The 18,155-nt window shown below is 42.3% G+C and overlaps 1 protein-coding gene and 1 long non-coding RNA gene across 2 annotated transcripts in view; one reads left to right on the top strand and one right to left on the bottom strand.

The window, feature by feature from the left end:
* LOC106005205 overlaps positions 1-18,155 on the bottom strand; it is a 22,048-nt gene continuing 3,893 nt past the window's right edge. Inside the window, exon 3 of the long non-coding RNA XR_006606380.1 lies at positions 1-33. This is a non-coding gene — a long non-coding RNA (uncharacterized LOC106005205). The remainder of the gene's footprint in view (positions 34-18,155) is intronic.
* Positions 17,086-18,155, top strand: part of CHDH (choline dehydrogenase) — a 10,988-nt gene continuing 9,918 nt past the window's right edge. Inside the window, exon 1 of the mRNA XM_004738200.3 lies at positions 17,086-17,788. Coding sequence (XP_004738257.1) covers positions 17,086-17,788 — 703 coding nt within the window. The remainder of the gene's footprint in view (positions 17,789-18,155) is intronic.

Here is an 18,155-nt window from a genome sequence, read left to right on the forward strand (position 1 = left end):
CTGCTTTTGTTCCTTCTCTTGCTGTGTCTCTCTCTGTCAAACAAAACAAAACAAAACAAAACAAAAAATACCTTGAATGGATGAGGAGTTGCCTCTCAGGGGTGAGCAAAGAAAGTGGTTTCTTGAGCTGGAATCCCTTCCAGGTGAGGGTGCCATGATGATTTTTGAAATGACAACAAAGGACATAGAGTATCACATACACTTAGTTGATAAGCAGCAGTGTAGTGTGAGAAGATTAATTCCAGTTTCCAGAGAGGGTCTACCGTGGGTGAAATGCCACCAGACGCGTCGCATGCTATGGGGAAACCATTTGTGAAAGCGAGAGTCACTCAGTGCGGCAAACTTCTCTCTTGTCCTACTTAAGAAATCGCCACAGCCACCCCTCAAGGTGGTTCCTTGAGGAACCACCGCCCTGAGCGGTCAGCAGCCGTCCATGTGGAGGCAGGGCCCTCCACCAGCCCAGAGAGGATGACTCTCCATAAACTCAGATGACGGTTAGCATTTTTTAGTTAAAAAAATATTTTTAAATTAAGGTGTATACATTGGTTTTTTTAAAAGCATAATGCTATTACATACTTCACAGACTATAATACAGGGTGAACAGCACTTTTTTTTTTTTTAAGATTTTATTTATTTATTTGACAGAGAGAGACACAGTGAAAGAGGGAACATAAGCAGGGGGAGTGGGAGAGGGAGTAGCAGGCTTCCCACTGAGCAGAGAGCCTGATGCGGGGCTCGATCCCAGGACCCTGAGATCACGACCTGAGCCGAAGGCAGAGGTTTAACTACTGAGCCACCCAGTCACCCTGAACAGCACTTTAACACGCACTGGGAAACTGAAAGCTTCATTTAACTCACTTTATTGTGAAATTTGCTTTATTGTGTCGACCTGGAACCAAACCTGCCATATCTGAGAGGCATGCCTGTGACTCGCCATTTCTTCCCTCCCAACCTCTGGTCACCTCGAATCTCCTTTCTCTCTCTTTGAATTTCTCTCGTATAAGCGGAACCACACAGCAGCCGTCTGTTTATGACTGACTGATTTCACTTCACATAGGGTTTTCAAGATTCATCCATGTTGGGGCTCCTGGTCAGCTCTGTTGGTTAAGTGACTGCCCCCTCAGCTCAGGTCATGATCCTGGAGTCTCAGGATCAAATCCCACGTCCGGCTCCCTGCTCAGCTCGGGGAGTCCGCTTCTCTCTCTGCCCCTCCCCTCTCTCGTGTACACGCTCTCCCAAATCAATAAATAAAATCTTAAAAAAGAGATTCGTCCATGTCATAGCATGTATTAGGATCCTGTTCCTATTGAAGGCTGAGTAATACTCCGTTTCACGGATCTCCCGCACCTTGTTCCTTCAGTTACCTCTTGGCTGCCACTTGCCTTGTTCCTCCCTTTCTGCTGTTGTGAATGATTCTGCTAGAAACACTGCAGTGCAAGTGCACACACAGATTTTATGGACGGAATATGGAATATCGCCAATACCTGAGACCCTGCTGTCAGTTCTTTTGGGTGTATATCTGGAAGTGGAACTGCCAGACCGTATGGTAATTCTATGTTTAACTTTTTGAGGAACTGTCAAACTGATTTTTTGTTTGTTTGTTTGTTTTTGTTTTTCCGCAGTGACTGTACCATTTTACGCTTCAGCCAACAGCGCCCGAGGAGTTCGAATTTCTCTATATCCTTGTCAACACTCATTCTTTTCCTTTCTTTAAATTTTTAGTTCAGACATCCTAATTCTAAGTGTATTCATATTTTCTATTTTTTTTTATAACTCAGTTCGGGGAGATGCTGTATTTCTGGGAGTTGGTTTGGAATTTTCAGCTAGGTTATCTAATTTGTTGGCATAGTTATTCCTAGTGCTCTTATGGTCCTTTTTATTTCTGTAAAACAATAGCCATGTCCCTGCTTTCATTGCTGATTTTACTAATTGGAGTCTTCTCTCTTTTTTCTTATCCAGTTGACTTAAAGGCTTGTCCTTTGTTATTTTGTTTCGTTAGTTTGAAGAACAACTTTTGGCTTGATTTTCTCTATTGTTTTTTCGTTCCTTATTTAATTGATCTCTGTTCTAATATTTCCTTCCTTCTGATAACTTTGGGCTTACTTTGCTTTTCTTTTTCTAGTACCTTAAGACGTAAAGTTAGGGTTTTTTGGGTTTTCTTTTTTTGAGAACTTTCTTCTTTTTTAACATATGCATTTGCAACTAAAAAGTTCCCTCTTCGTGCTGCTTTTGTTCCATCTCATAAGTTTCCATGTGTTGTTTTCCTCATTGGTCTCTAATATCCCTCGGGATTTCTTCTTCGACAAATTGGTTGTTTTAAGAGTGTTGTTCAATTTCTACATATTTGTGAATTTTCTAGTTTTCCTTTGGATGTTGATTTCTATTTTCATTCCATCATGATGAGAAAAGATACTTTTGTGTGATTTCAGTCTTTTAAAATTTTTAAGATCGGTGGCCTATTATATGTCTGTCCTGGAAGAAGGTTCCATGAGTACTTGAGAAGAACGTCTGACCTGCTGTTGTTCGGTGGAGTGTCCTAGGTCCAGTGGGGTTGTAGCGTTAATCAAGTCAGCCACTGCCTGTTGATCTATCTGGGTATCCTGTCCGTCATTGAAATCCGAGTACAGAAATTGCCCCTTACTATGGTAGAATTGTCTATTATTCCCTTCAGATCCGTTCGCGTTTGCTTCAGATATTTTGGGGCTCTGGTATTAGGTACACGTATGAATTACACATTTTAAAACCGTATTTATAGGGGCGCCTGGGTGGCTCAGTGGGTGAAGCCTCTGCCTTCGGCTTAGGTCATGATCTCAGGCTCCTGGGATCAAGCCCCACATGGGCCTCTCTGCTCAGCAGGGAGCCTGCTTCCCCCCACCCCCTTCTCTGCCTGCCTCTCTGCCTGCCTCTCTGCCTGTTTCACTCTCTCTCTGGCAAATAAATAAATAAAATCTTAAAAAAAAAAAAAAAACCCTGTATTTATTTAAAGGTTTTCTTTAGGTCCTACTGTGCATAGTTTGCTTTTTATAGTTGAATATCCCCATTTCCAAGATTCATTTGTGTTGATGTGAGTTTCTGGGACCCTTCATCTTCACTGTTCTATGGCATTTCTTTGTATGACCCTCCTACAACTGTCTGTGGCCTTGATATTTCCATATACATGTGGGAGTCAGAATATCAATTTCTAGAAAAAAGAATCCCGATATTTGATTGGCATTACATCTTATCAATAAATCAGTTTCGAGAGTATTGACATCATAGCAACGTTAGGTCTTCCTGTTCATGCTGTCTCTTTCTGGTTATTTAGGTTATCTTTACTTTTTATCAGCCGTGTTGTAGTTTTCATTGTATAAGTCTTGCACATATTTTGTTACATCTGCTCCTAAGTATTTCATATTTCTTGGTGCTCTTGTAAATGGTATTGTTTTGTTTTGTTGTTACCCCACGGGATCAACTGTACCCTACCACCACCCAGAATGTGTTAGAAATTGGAGACTGAGGACACCACACATATATCAAGTAGCTCTCTGAAAAGCCTTATTTTTCCATAATGGGATTTTCTGGGGGAGAGCAGTGCAGACAAACCCAAGTTGGTCTGCGATAGCCTGAAGGCTGGATGGCTCTGGTTTTTACTGTGGTGTGGGTGTGGAACCAAGGTGGGCTGGAGTTGCCAGATTTGAAAGGCCCCCTCCCTGCCCCCACAGCACAGGAATGGCGGGGCTTTCTTACTGACTTGCTCAGATACAGGGAAAGGGAGAGGCATGGAGCTTAAAGCTATCAGTGATCAAGCATCAAAAATAAACTCAGTCTTTATTACACTTTTCACACGTAAAAAAAATTATTTATTTATTTATTTAAAAATATTTTAATTTATTTATTTAACAGAGAGAGAGAGAGAGGGAACACAAGCAGGGGAAGCGGGAGAGGGAGAAGCAGGCTTCCCGCCGAGCAGGGAGCCTGATGTGGGGCTCGATTCCAGGACCCTGGGATCGTGACCTGAGCCAAAGGCAGATGCTTAATGACTGAGTCACCCAGGTGCCCCCGCTTTTTACATTTAAACTGCCAGTCGTTAATAGTATATAAAAATACAGTTGCTTTTGTATGTTGACCTTGTATCCTGTGACCTTGCTAAATTCACTTATTAATTCCAGTTGCCTTTGTAAATTTCTTGGGGATTTCTATGTAGATGAGCATGTTATTTATAAAAAAGGACATTTCTAATTCTTTCTAATCTGTATGCCTTTTACTTTTATAGTAGTTAATTAACCTTAAAATGCTGGTTAGAGGGTGCCTGGGTGGCTCAGTGGGTTAAAGCCTCTGCCTTCGGCTCAGGTCATGATCTCAGGGTCCTGGGATAGACCCCCACATCGGGCTCTCTGCTCAGTGGGGAGCCTGCTTCCCTTCCTCTCTCTCTGCCTGCCTCTCTGCCTACTTGTGATCTCTGTCTGTCAAATAAATAAATAAAATCTTTTTTAAAAAGTGCTGGTTAGAACCTTCACACAGTGTTGAACAAGTGGTGGGAGTGAATATCCTTTCCTTGTTCCTGATCTCAGGGGGAAAGCTTTTGGCCTTTCGCTGTTGAGTACAAAGCTAGCAGTAGGTATCTCACAGATGTTCCTTATCAGGAAGTTCTCTTTCATTCCTTGAGTACACAGAGACTTTATGGACGGAATATGGAATATCGCTAAACACTTTCTGCAATAAGATGATGGAATACATTGATTAATTTTCTCCTGTTGAGCCAACTTCACATCACTGGGTTAAACGCTGGTTGGTTACGGTGTATGTTGATGGACTTGATTTGCTGAGATTTTGTTAAGGATGTTTGCATCTCTGTTCATGATGGATGTTGGTCTGTCGTCTTCTTGTGACGTGTTTGGGTTTGGTAACAGGTTAATGCTGGTGTTCTAAAAATAATTAGGAGACGGTTCTCTATTCTTCTGTTTTCTATAGAATTGGTATTATTCCATCTTGGCTGTTTCTTAGATTTTACCAATGAAGTCTAAAGTTTTCTCTGTGAGAAGAGTTTAGATAAGAATTCAGTCTCTAATAGATATGTATAGCTATTGAGGTAACATAGTCCTTGAGTCAGCTCTGAGAATCTGTCTTTCAGTTATCACATTTTTTTTTGGCACAAAATTTCCACGTTATCCTTATATTGTCTTTTAGTTGTCTGTAGAATAGGTAGCAAGTGATTGCTCCTCTGTCATTGCCAACGTTGGTAATTTGTGTCACTTCTCTTTTCTTTGGGCAGAGGTTTATTATCTTACTGTTTTAAAGAACCAAATTTTGGTTTTATTTATTTATTTATTTATTTATTACTTTTAAACATGTTTTCTTTTTCTTTAAAGATTTTATTTATTTGACAGACAGAGATGACAAGTAGGCAGAGAAGAGGCAGGCAGAGAGAGAGGTGGACTGGGGGAAGTAGGCTCCCTGCTGAGCAGAGAGCCTGATGCGGGGCTTCTGGGATCATGACCTGAGCTGAAGGCAGAGGCTTTAACCCACTGAGCCAACCAGATGCCCCTACTTTTAAACATGTTTTTAATCTTATTTCTGTTATTTATTTCTATGATGACTGGGGGATTGATTTTCTTTCTGATATTTTTTAAAGGTAAAAGTATAGGTCATAAATTTGAGCTCTGACTTTCCTAATATAAGCATTGTAATGCCATCTATTTTGTCAAAGCTCGGCTTCACCTGAATTCCACTCATTTTGGTCTCTTGTGTTTTCATTTTCATTCAGGGCAAAATTTTAATTTTTCTTGTGATGTCTTCTTTGACTCATGAGTTATGTAGAAGTGTATCGCTTAATTTCTTACAGATTTTTCAGATACAGATTTTTTATTTATTTCTAAATCAGTGTTTTTGTTTTGTTCTGTTTTGTTTTTGTGGACAGAGAACACACTTTGTATCACTTCCGCCTTTTACATTTGTTGAGAGTTTTATCATGGCCCAGAATCAGGTCTACCTTAGTGAGGTATATTTGGAAAGAACATGTGTTCTGCTATTGTTTGGTGTTCGATAATAACTGTTGACTAGATCAATTTGTACCTAATGTTAATTTTTCTGTATTCTTACTGATTTTTTGCCTGGGTTTATTTCTTATTGAGAATAGGGAGTGTTGAAGTCTCTAAATGTGATTATTTATTCATTTCTCCTTTCAGTTCTATCAATTTGTGCTTCATGATTTTGAAGCTCTATTAGGCACATACTTAGAATTATTTTGTCTTTATGACAAATTGGCCCCTTTATCATCTTGAAATGTCTTTTTAACCTTGGTAATATTCCCGGTACTGAAGTCTACATTGTCTGATATTGATGTAGTCATGCTAATTCTTTTTTTTTGTATACTTTTAAAAAATATTTTTTTATTTATTTGACAGAGATCACAAGTAGGCAGAAAGGCAGGCAGAGAGAAAGGGGGAAGCAGGCTCCCTGCTGAGCAGAGAGCCCAATTCAGGGCTCCATCCATGGATCCTGAGATCATGACCTGAGCTGACCCACTGAGCCACCCAGGTGCCCCTTGTATACTGTTTTGATATGCTTTTTATGTGGTGCATCTTTTTTTTCCATTTTTTTATTATGTCTGTATATTGAAAGTAGTTTTTTGGTGCAGACAGCATATATTTGCGTTTTCCTCTTTTTATTTTCTTTTATGATCTCTTTTGATTATTTTACAATATTTTATCTCCACTGTTGTCTTATTAGCTGCAATTATTGTCTGATTTATTTAGTTTTTAATGTTTGTGGTAAGGTTTACAGTTATATCTTTCACTTACCACAGTACACCTTCAACAAATGTTGTGCCACTTTGTGTATGGTATAAATGCCTTGTGAAAATATTCTACTCTTGGTGTTGTTATCGTTATGTACATTTTATTTTTTTAAAAGATTTTATTCATCTATTTGACAGAGATCACAAGTAGGCAGAGAGGCAGGCAGAGAGAGAGAGGAGGAAGCAGGCTCCCTGCTGAGCAGAGAGCCCAATGTGAGACTCAACCCCAGGACCCTGAGATCATGACCTGAGCCGAAGGCAGAGGCTTTAACCCACTGAGCCACCCAGGGGCCCCTGTTATGTACATTTTAATGTCACATATATTATAAATCCTATTGTATATTTTACTATTTTAGCTTTAGACAGTCAATTATATTCCAAAGAGATTAAAAATAAGGGGAGTCTGGATTTCGCTTCTTTTTTTCTTTGTTCATTTGTTTTGTTTCTTAAATTCCACATATTAGTGAAATTATATGGTCCCTATCTTTCTCTGTCTTGTTTCACTTTGCATTCTACCCTCTCGATTCCTCCATGTTGTTGCCAATGGCAAGATTTCATCCTTTTTTATGGCTGAGTAATACCCCATTTTATATGTAAGAAGGGAGGTGGGTGGGGCCATGGGAAAAAGATACAGGAGATTAAGAGTACACTTATTCGTTTTAAGGGAAGTTTTTATTATAAAAATTCTTTATAACTGCTGTAAACTAGATTCTTAGTAGGATTACATTTAATTTTTTTTTCTTTTTTTCAATTTTTATTGAAATTCTCATTAACATACAGTGTACAGGAGTTGAATTTAGGGGTTCGTCAGTTACGTGTAACACCCAGTTCTCATCATAACAAGTGCCCTCCTAAATACCCATCCCCCATCTGACCCATCCACCACACGCCTCCTTCCATCAACACTCAGTTCTCTGTCATCCAGTGAAAGGTATAGAATTGTTGAATCATTGTACTGGACACCTGAAACTAATGTAACACTGAATGTTATGTTTGAATAAAAAATATAATAATTCCTAGATTTAAAAAGACAAATGAAAACAAAGGGGGGAAAGTGTGTTGTATTTACCCCCTATGGTAGGCTTCACAGTTGCCTCCCATGATACCCATGTTCTAGCTCTTAGAAGCTTTTAGAAGGAGCTCGTCCTGCTGACACCCTGACTTTAACCCAGTGAAAGGGTTTCAGACTACTTTCAAACTGTCAGCCTCCAGAACTGGAGGGGAATAAATTTGTGTTGTTTTAAGCCACGAAGTTTATGGTCATTTGTTACAACAGTCATCAGAAATTCATACGTGCACATTTTTACCATTTCCATTGCTCTCTCTCTTTCTTTCTCTCTCTCTTTTTTTTTTTTTTTGGAATAGATTGACATTTCTAGCTGGTGTCGTACTTCTTTTGCCTGAAGAACTTCCTTTAACGTATCTTGCAGTGCGGATCCACTGGCAATAAATATCATCAGCTTTTGTTTCTCTGAAGATGTAATTCTCCTTCATATTTGAAAGACAGGTTCACTGGGGAGAGAGAGTTATAAGTTTACTGGATTTCTCCCCCACCATTTCAATGCGTTACAGTTGTCCTTCCATGATCTTCTGGATTGCATGTTTTTTGATGAGAAGTTTGTTGTCACTCTTGTATTTTTTTCTTCTGTGTATGTTTCTTTCTTTTTTTTTTTTTTTTTTTAAAGATTTTATTTATTTGACAGAGATCACAAGTAGGCAGAGAGGCAGTCAGAGAGGAGAGGAAGGGAAGCAGGCTCCCCACTGAGCAGAGAGCCCGATGCGAGGCTCGATCCCAGGACCCTGGGATCATGACCTGAGCTGAAGGCAGAGGCTTAACCCACTGAGCCACCCAGGCGCCCCTGTATGTTTCTTTTTTTGGCTGGCTGTCTTGATGATTTTTTCTTGGGATTTCCGCAATTTGACTATCATGTACTCGGATGTGTTTTGTTTTGTTTTTTAAATTTTGCATGGGGTGCTCTAAGTTTCTGGGATCTGTGATGTTTTATCTAGGATTAATTTTGGAAGCGTCTCAGCAATGATCTCTCTACATATTTTTCTCCTCTGTTTTCGCTTTGCTCTTCTCTCTCTCTCCTTTCTTCCTTCCACCCTGCCCCCCACCTCTCCCGTCTCCTTTTTCCTTGTATACCTCTCCCTACTGGGATTCCAATGACCTTAACTCTAGATAGTTTGAGATCATCCTGTGGCTTTTAGCTGTTCTCTCTTCTCACTCTCTCTCTCTTTCTCCGCTGTATATTATTTCCATTTGGGTAAGTCCTATTAGCCTAATTTCACTTATTCTCTTTTCTGCTGTAACCAAATTATTCATTTCTGATCACTTTTTTTTTTTTTTTTTTTTAAGATTTATTTGACAGAGAGAGAGGATAAGTAGGCAGAGCAGTAACCACAGGGACGGAAGAAGCAGGCTCCCCACTGAACAGAGAACCTGCTTCTGGTCTCCATCCCAGGACCCTGGGATCATGACCTGAGCCAAAGGCAGATGCTTAACTGATGGAGCCACCCAGGCGCCCCTCTGATCATTTTTTTTTTTTTTTTTTTAGCATTTCTAAGTTTCCAATTTTTGCTGCAATCACCTGTCTGCTCAACATGTTGTCCACCTTTTCAACTAAGTCTTGTAAAATGTGAAACTTGGTTATTTTGATGTCTTTGTTTGACAGTTCTGATATCTGGATGGGTCCTACCTTGGTCTGGTTCTGTCAACTACTTTATCTTTTGATAATGAGTCATTTCCTTTTCTTGTTCTTTTCTGTCTCCATATTTATTATTTTTAATTTTAGTTGTAAGTATACAATACTAGTTTCAGATTTACTGTATGTTGATTCAAGAATTAACTCATCACAGAATGCTCACGGTGGTTTTCAGTGTCCTCTGGTTTTCATCAACTTTCATACAAAGTTATCGCAGTATTATTGACTATATTTCCTATGCTGTACTTTTTCTTATGGTTTTAGATCTTACATTTAGGTCTCTGATCCATTTTGAGTTTATTTTTGTGTATAGTGTAAGAAAGTAGCCCGGTTTCATTCTTTTCAACGTGGCTGCCCCATTTTCCCAACACTATTTGTTTATTTTTAAAGATTTTATTTATTTATTTATTTATTTGACAGAGATCACAAGTAGGCAGAGAGGCAGACAGAGAGCGGGGGGCAAGCTCCCTGCTGAGCAGAGAGCCCAATGCGGGGCTCAATCCCAGGACCCCGGGATCATGACCTGAGCTAAAGGCAGAGGCATTAACCCACTGAGCCACCCAGGCACTCCCCCCCAACACTGTTTATTATTAAAGAGACTGTCTTTTTTTGTATATTGGATATTTTTGACTCCTTTGTCATAGACAAATTGACCATAAACATGGTTTTATTTCTGGGCTCTCTATTCTGTTCCACTGATCTATGTGTTTTTGTACCGGTACCATCCTGTTCTCATTACTATGGCTTTGTAGTTTATTTTGAAATCTGGACCCATGATACCTCCAGCTTTTTGTTCTTTCTCAGTTTTGCTCTGGGTATTCAGGATCTTTTGTGGTCCCATACAAATCTGAGGATTATTTGTTCTAGTTCTGTAAAAAATGCTACTGTTACTTTAATAGGGATTGCACTAAATCTGCAGATTGCTTTGGGATGCATGAACATTTTAAGGATATTAATTCTTCAAACCCATGACCATGGTATATCTTTTTCCATTTCTCTGTGTCATCTCCGGTTTCTTTCATTGGGATCTTATAGTTCAGAGTACAGGTCTTTGAGCTCCTTGATTAAATTTATTCCTAGGTATCTTATTCTTTTTGATGCAATTGTTTTCTTAATTTCTCTTTCTGCCAGTTCATTATTAGTGTATAGAAACTGAACAGAGTTCTGTATAGTAATTTTTGTATCCTGAAACTTTACAGAATTCATTTATCAGTTCTAATAGGGTTTCGAATTCATTTATTAGTTCTAATAGGGTGTTTTAATCTTTAGGGTTTCCTGTACGTATTATCATGCCATCTGCAAATCGTGACAGTTATACTTTTTCTTTACTGATTTGGGTGCCTTTTCTTTCTTTCTTTTTTCTTCTTCTTTTTTTTAATCTGAGTGCTGTGGCTAGAACTTCTGGTACTATGTTTAGTAAAAGTGGTAAGAGTAAATATCTTTTGTTTCTCCTCTGAGAGGGCAAGTGTTCAGCTTTTCACCATTGATATGATGTTAGCTGTGGGTGCGTCATATACAGCTATTATTATCTTGAGGTATGTTCCCTCTATACCCACTTTGTTGAGTTTTGTTTTTTTCATCATGAGTAGATGTTGAGTTTTGTTAAATTTTTTTCTGCATCTTTTGAGATGATCATATGATTTTTATCCTTCATTTTGTTAATAACGGTGTTTCAGGTTAACTGATTTGTAAATATATCCCACTTGATTATGGTGAATGATCCTTTTAGTATATTGTTTGCTAATATTTTGTTGAGGATTTTTGCATCTATGCTCATCAGGGATATTGGTCTATAATCTTCTTACAGTATCTTTGTCTGGTTTTGGTATCAGAGTAATGCTGGCTCCATAGAATGAATCTGGAAGCATTCCTTTCCCCTCTTCTGTTTTTTGGAATAGTTTGAGAAGGATAAGTATTAACTCTTCTGGTTAGAATTCACCTGTGAAAATATCTGGTCCTGTACTTTTGTTTGTTGAGAGTTTTGTCATTACTGATTTGATTTCATTACTGGTAATAGGTCCGTTCAGACTTTTTATTTCTTCCTGAGTCAGTCTTGCAAGATTGTATGTTTCTAGGAACTTATCCACTTCTAGGTGTTTGAATTTGCTGGTGTGTGATTTTTCATAGTGGCTCATAATCCTTTGTATTCTGGAGTTTTTTTTTGAAATTTCTCTTTCATTTGTGATTTTGTTTGCTTTTTTATTGATGAATCTGGCTAAAGATTTATCAATTTTATCTTTTTGAAGAACCAGCTCCTAGTTTCATTGATCTTTTCTTTTCTTTCAGGCTTTATTTTATTTATTTCTGTTCTGATATTAATTCCTTCCTTCTATTGACTTTGGGCTTCTTCTTTTTCTAGTTAGATTGGTTATTTGAGGTTTTTTTGTTTCTTGAGGTAGGACTGTATTGCTCTGAACTTCCCTCTTAGAACTGCTTTTGCTAAGCCCCAAAGATTTTGAACCATTGTGTGTCCATTTTCATTCGTCTCTGGGTTTTTTTTTTTTAATTTCCTCTTTTATTTCTTCATTGACCTATTGGTTGTTTAGTAGCCTGTTATTTAGTCTCGATGGTTGTCTTTCTACCAGACAAGGAAAAAAATATTTTAAAAATTTATTTATTTATTTATTTATTTGAGAGAGAAAGAGCACGAGAGGGGAAAGGTCAGGGGGAGAAGCAGGCTCCCCTCCGAGTAGGGAGCCTGATTTGGGACTCCATCCTGGGACTCCAGGATCAGGACTTGAGCGGAAGGCAGTCATTTACCCAGCTGAGCCACCCAGGCACCCTTCCAGACTTTTCTTAATTGATTTCTAGTGCCATACCATCATGGTTAGAAAGGATGCTTGATAGGATTTTAATCTTCAATTTATTGAAACTTATTTTGTGGCCTAATGTGAGAACTGTCTTGGAGAACATTCCATGTGCCCCTGAAAAGAATGTGCATTCTGTTGGTTTTGGATGGAATGTTCTGTATATATCTGTTAAGTGTATCTGGTCTAATGTGCCACTAAAAACCAGTTTCCTGGGGTGCCTGCATGGCTCAGTCATTGGGCATCTGCCTTCAGCTCAGGTCAGGGTCCCAGGGTCCTGGGATCAAACCCCACATGGGGCTCCCTGCTTGGCAGGAAGCCTGCTTCTCCCTTTCCCACTCCCCGCTTGTGTTTTCCTCTCTCACTGTGTCTCTGTCAACTAAATAAATAAAGTCTTTAAAATTAAAAAAAATAATAAAAATCACTGTTTCTTTATTGATCTTTTGCATGGATGATCTCTCCATTGGTGTAAGTGGGATTGTAAAGTCTTCTGTTATTATGGCATTACTATCAGCTTCTCCCTCTTTGTTAATATTTGTTTCATATATTTAGGTCCTCCTATATCATGCTTAGATATTTTTACATTCTCTTGTGGATTGATCCCTTTGTCACTAAGTAATGCTTTCTCTTGTTACAGTCCTTGTTTTAAAGTCCATTTTGTCTAATGGAAGTATTGCTGCCCCGGCTTTTTCCCTTTTTCCCCTTCCTCTCCTCTCTTTCTTTCTCTCTCTCTCTTCTTCCATTCTCATGAAATACCTTTTTCCACCCGTTCCCTTTTAGTCTGCATGGGGCTTTAGATCTGAAGTGAGTCTGTTGTAGATAACCTATAGATGGGTCTTGTGCTTTTGACCCATTCAGTCATCCTGTACCTTTTCATTGAAGCATTTACACACTTACATTTAAAGTAATTATTGATAGGTGTGCACTCGTTGCCACTTTGTCAATTATTTTCTTCTCTTTCTTTTTTCTCTTGCTTTCTTGTAATTTGATGACTTCTTTCGTAGTGTTATACTTAGATGCCTTTGTGCTTATTTTTGTGTATTTATTATACATTTTTGGTTTGTGGTTACGTAAAGCTTATATATAACATCTTATGTATGTACCAATCTGTACTAAGTTGGTGGTCACTTAACTTTGAACATATTCTGAAATTACTACATTTTTACTCCCCTCCTTCATCTTTTAATGTATATGACATCGTATTTTATATCTTTTTGTGTATACCTTAATGAATTTTTGTAGATATAATTGATTTTGTTAATTTTGTCATTTACCTTCATACTAGCTTTATAAGTGATTACTACCTTTCTGTTTGCTTTTACCAGTGATACTGTTTCCTTTCATAATATTCTTCTAGTTATGACCTTTTATTTTTCTCTTCAAGAGATCCCTTTAATGAGGTTGGCCTAGAGGTGATGAACATTTTCAACTTTTATTTGCCTGAGAAACCAACTCTCCTTTAATTCTGAACAATAACCTTGCCAGATAGAGTATTCTTGGTTGTAGGTTTTTCCTTTCAACACTTTGAAAGTATCATGTCACTCCCTTCTTCCTGCAAAGTTTCTGCTGAAAAACCTGGTAATAGCTTTGTGGGATTTCTCCTTTTATGTAACTATTTGCTTTTCTCTTCCTGCTTTTATGATTCTCTTTAATTTTTGCCATTTCAATTATTATGTGCCTTTATGTGGACATCCTGGGTGCCTCTCGTTAGGGACTTTTTGAGCTTCCTGGACCTTGGATGTCTGTTTTCTTCCCCAGGTTAGGGAAATTTTCAGCTACTATTTCTTCAAATAAGTCTTCTGCTCCATTCTCTCCTCTCTTTCAGGCACCCCCCCCTTTTTAAATAAAGATTTTATTTATTTATTTGACAGAGATCACAAGTAGGCAGAGAGGCAGGCAGAGAGAGAGGAAGGGAAGCAGGCTCCCTGCTGAGCAAGAGAGCCCGACATGGGGTTCGATCCCAGGACCCTGGGATCATGACCTGAGCCGAAGGTAGAGGCTTTAACCCACTAAGCCACCCAGGTGCCCCTCGAGCACCCCTTTAATGTGAATGTTGGTACACTTGATGTTGTTTCAGAAGTCCATTAATCTATCCTCATTTTTAAAATTCTTTTTCTTTTTGCTGTTCAGTGCGGGTGCTCTCCACTACCTTGTCTTCCAGATTGCTGATTATTCTTTTGCATCCTCTAATCTTCTGTTGATTTCCTCTATTGTATTTTTCAGTGATTATTTCTCTAATTTGTACCTTTTTATATTTTCTCTTTGTTGACATTGTCTCTGAGCTCACCCACTCTTCTCAGTGAGCATCCTATGACTGTTACTTTGAACTCCTTAGCAGGTAGATTGACGATTTTAGTTCTTTGCTTAGTTCTTTTTCTGAGGTCCTGTCATCTTTGGTTTGGAGTACATTCTTCTGTATCTTCATTATGTCTCTGTTGGCTTCTGCGTATTCAGTAGGGCCTTTTGTAGAAGGCACCTATAGGACGCAGTAGTGCAATCCCCCCCGGCTCACCAGAACCAGGCATTCAAGGGGTGTCCCTTATGTGGGCTATTTGTACCTTACTGTTGTGATTGGCCACAACTTGTGTGGCTGCCTGAGTGGCCCGGCCATAGCTGCTGCAGGTGCACAGATGGGCCAGCCCTGCCGGCTATACAGGCACACTGGTGAGCTGGGCTGGCTTAGACCGGGTACAGCTGGCTAAGAAAGCCCAGTGTAGCTGCTGCAGGTATGCTGGTGTATGGGGTTAGCTCCTGGCACAGCTAGCTGAAGGGCCTAGCTTTAGCCACTGCAGGCATGCTGGGTATGGTGCTGGCTCTCTGCTTCCCCAAGGCAAGAGTCACTTTGGAGGGGTGCCAGTCCCAGCCAAGGCCACCTGCTGGGAGTGCTGGGACAGGAGCCACTTTGGAGGATACGTGCTAGGACAGGTGGGCTGAGTGGTGTGGGTCTCCAGGGGAATGCTGGTGGGGTGGGAGGCAAGCAATGCCATCAAGGTAGAGGAAATATCAAAGTGGCTCCCACACATCCAGCAGGCTGAAGGACAAGAAAAAGGGCATCACCAGCACTTCTGTACCTGGAGAAATCTCCTGCAGATCCCTACTGGCTCAGCAAACATGCTTAAAGTAGTCGGTAAATCTTCATGTATAGGCTAGGTGCTCTTCCAACTGTTGCTCCCATGCAGGGGCCTGAGACTGAGTGATACAGCGCACTGGCCCTTTAAAGGCAGACGCTTGGTTTCCTTTAGCCCTCCAGCTCTCCCAGAGTTCTGCCTCAAGGATTTTCAAAGCCATACATCATGGGGGCTCATCTAACCAGTGCAGATCCCCATGTGAGGTTTGGTCCCTGGCTCTTCAGGGAGGACCACGGTGCTTGTGACAGTCTTCTCCTTGTGACGGGAAACCCACCGCGGTGCCAGGATATTGATCCCTGCCGGCCTCTCTGCCCCTTCTTGAAGGGGGTCTTCTCTTTATGGTTTTAGCTGTGGAATAGCCACTCTGCCAGTCTTCGGGTGGTTTTTCAGAGCAGGCCGCACTCTGTGTCCTCACTGCCCCCATGTGTCTATGTGAGAAGGTGAGCTCAGGGTCCTCCACCACCACCCTCCACTGCTCTTCCTCTGTATCTCCCAAATTTTTACTGAATGCAGGACCTTGTGTGTAACAGGATAGTAGTGACTGAGGCAAACAGTATTTATGCCTAGAAAGGTCATGCTGTTTATTCTACCAGGTTGTGAGTGTGGAGTGTTGAGCCAGCCCCGGTGGGAGCTGAGTGGTGGGCACAGCTCCCTTGCCACTAGTATGGGGCCCGGAGTACTAGAAGGCTCTTCTGTGTTCTTGCTTTCAGGAGGGCCTGGGGCTGCTTTCTCGTGTGCCCGCATGAAGGGGGATGGGGTCATCGTCTACATTCGTTTCCTAGCCCGCCTGTGGGCTAGGCTGCTGCTGGACTGGGGCAGGCTCACAGAAGGGCTGGCGGATGGGGCAGGGGTGTCTTGACGTTCCTCAGCTCTCTCTTGTGGAGTCAGTCCTGTGCGCCTGAACCTTATACGTGGGGCTTTCTCAGATGTGCTTTTGTCAGGAGATTGGGATATACTGGTTCTTTTCCACCCCTGTGCAATGAGCACTGTTGGGATTTATTTGCACATTGTTGAGAAAGGCAGCTCCAAAAGCTATTGGCATTGTGTTGTTCAAACTCCAGCACCCTACAGAGATCTCTGAATACTGTAGCTCTTCCCCAGCCCTACTGAAAAGTCTTCTAGCTCCCTCCATGGCCCTCAGGCCACAGGCTCTGAGCTCGGCAGCCTGGAGCCTCACACCTTGACCTTCCTTCAGTTACTTATGTCTCCTCTGTCTCCCGGGCCCCAGACCATCCGCTTTAAGGGCAGATGTCTTGTTCTCTGGGTATTGCTAGAGATGAAATGGTGCCTGGCATGAGGTAGGGGATGAGCATTGATTGCAAAGCCCAGAAGGCCCTGACCTCCCCTGCATTCCAGCAGCCAGACACTTGCCTAGCCTCTGGGTTCACCTACACTTGTCATTGAGAAGCCTCTCTGGGGACCACCCCTCCTCCCAAGTTTGGGGAGGAGCCCCTGTGCCTCCAGCCCTGTACATAGGAGTCCTGGCATGGACCTCCCTGTAGGGCTTCCTCCTCCTAGTTCCCCAGTGCAGGGTCCTGCCAGCCAGTCCTGCTTTGGGCCAGTTCTGCAATGTGCATGCCGAGTTAAAATTCTAAAGCTGCTTTTCCTGTTTTAGGAACGTGATTCATTGCTTTCCTCTTGGTGGATGTGCGAGGACCTGGGCTAGAAGCATGTGGCGTGTCCCGCGAGGCTGGAGGGTAGGGCGCCTGGGACCCTGGGGAGCCGAGGGGCGGAAGCAGCCCCCCAGCGTCCGCGCACTGGCCAGCGTGGGCTCCCGGAGCGGGGACGAATACAGTCACGTGGTGGTGGGTGCAGGCTCCGCGGGCTGCGTGCTGGCGCGGCGGCTCACTGAGGACCCCGACAAGCGCGTGCTGCTGCTGGAGGCCGGGCCCAAGGACGTGCTGGCGGGGAGCAAGCGGCTCTTGTGGAAGATCCACATGCCCGCGGCCCTCGTGGCCAACCTGTGCGATGACAGGTACAACTGGTGCTACCACACGGAGCCGCAGCCGGGCCTCGACGGCCGGGTGCTGTACTGGCCGCGCGGCCGGGTCTGGGGGGGCTCGTCGTCGCTCAACGCCATGGTCTACATCCGCGGCCACGCCGAAGACTACAACCGCTGGCAGCGGGAAGGCGCCGCGGGCTGGGACTACGCGCACTGCCTGCCCTACTTCCGCAAGGCGCAGAGCCACGAGCTGGGCGCCGGCACGTACCGCGGCGGCCAGGGCCCCCTGCACGTGTCCCGGGGCAAGACCAACCACCCGCTGCACCACGCCTTCCTGGAGGCGGCGCAGCAGGCCGGCTACCCGCTCACTGAGGACATGAACGGCTTCCAGCAAGAAGGCTTCGGGTGGATGGACATGACCATCCACCAAGGTAGGGCTGGCTCCTGTCCTGAGGCTGCCTGGGTCTGCCTCTTCCCCTTTTTAAAGTAAAGGAAGCTACACTCCAGCACAGCTCCATCCCTCCTGATCTCATCGTGGTCAGTGAGGGTAAACAGGAGCTCAGAGGAGGCCCAGTGGGAAAAACGATTTGGAGACAGAGACTCTTGGGCGTTCTCTAGGCCTCTGGCTCTGTTGTCTTGGAGTCAGCTCTGCCCAAAGAGCCCACAGTTGGAAGAGACTTGTAGACGAGGAAACTGAGGCACAGGGCACCACAGTGCCTTGCTCACAGCAGGACCGAGGCAAGGCCTGGGTTGATCCAGGGCTCCTGCCTGGCTCCAAAGGGTTCTCACCCCATTATT

This window comes from Mustela putorius, unplaced genomic scaffold, assembly GCF_011764305.1.
Source record: "Mustela putorius furo isolate JIRA1106 unplaced genomic scaffold, ASM1176430v1.1 tig00000095_pilon_pilon_pilon, whole genome shotgun sequence".
In the NCBI taxonomy this organism is placed as follows: Eukaryota; Metazoa; Chordata; class Mammalia; order Carnivora; family Mustelidae; genus Mustela; species Mustela putorius.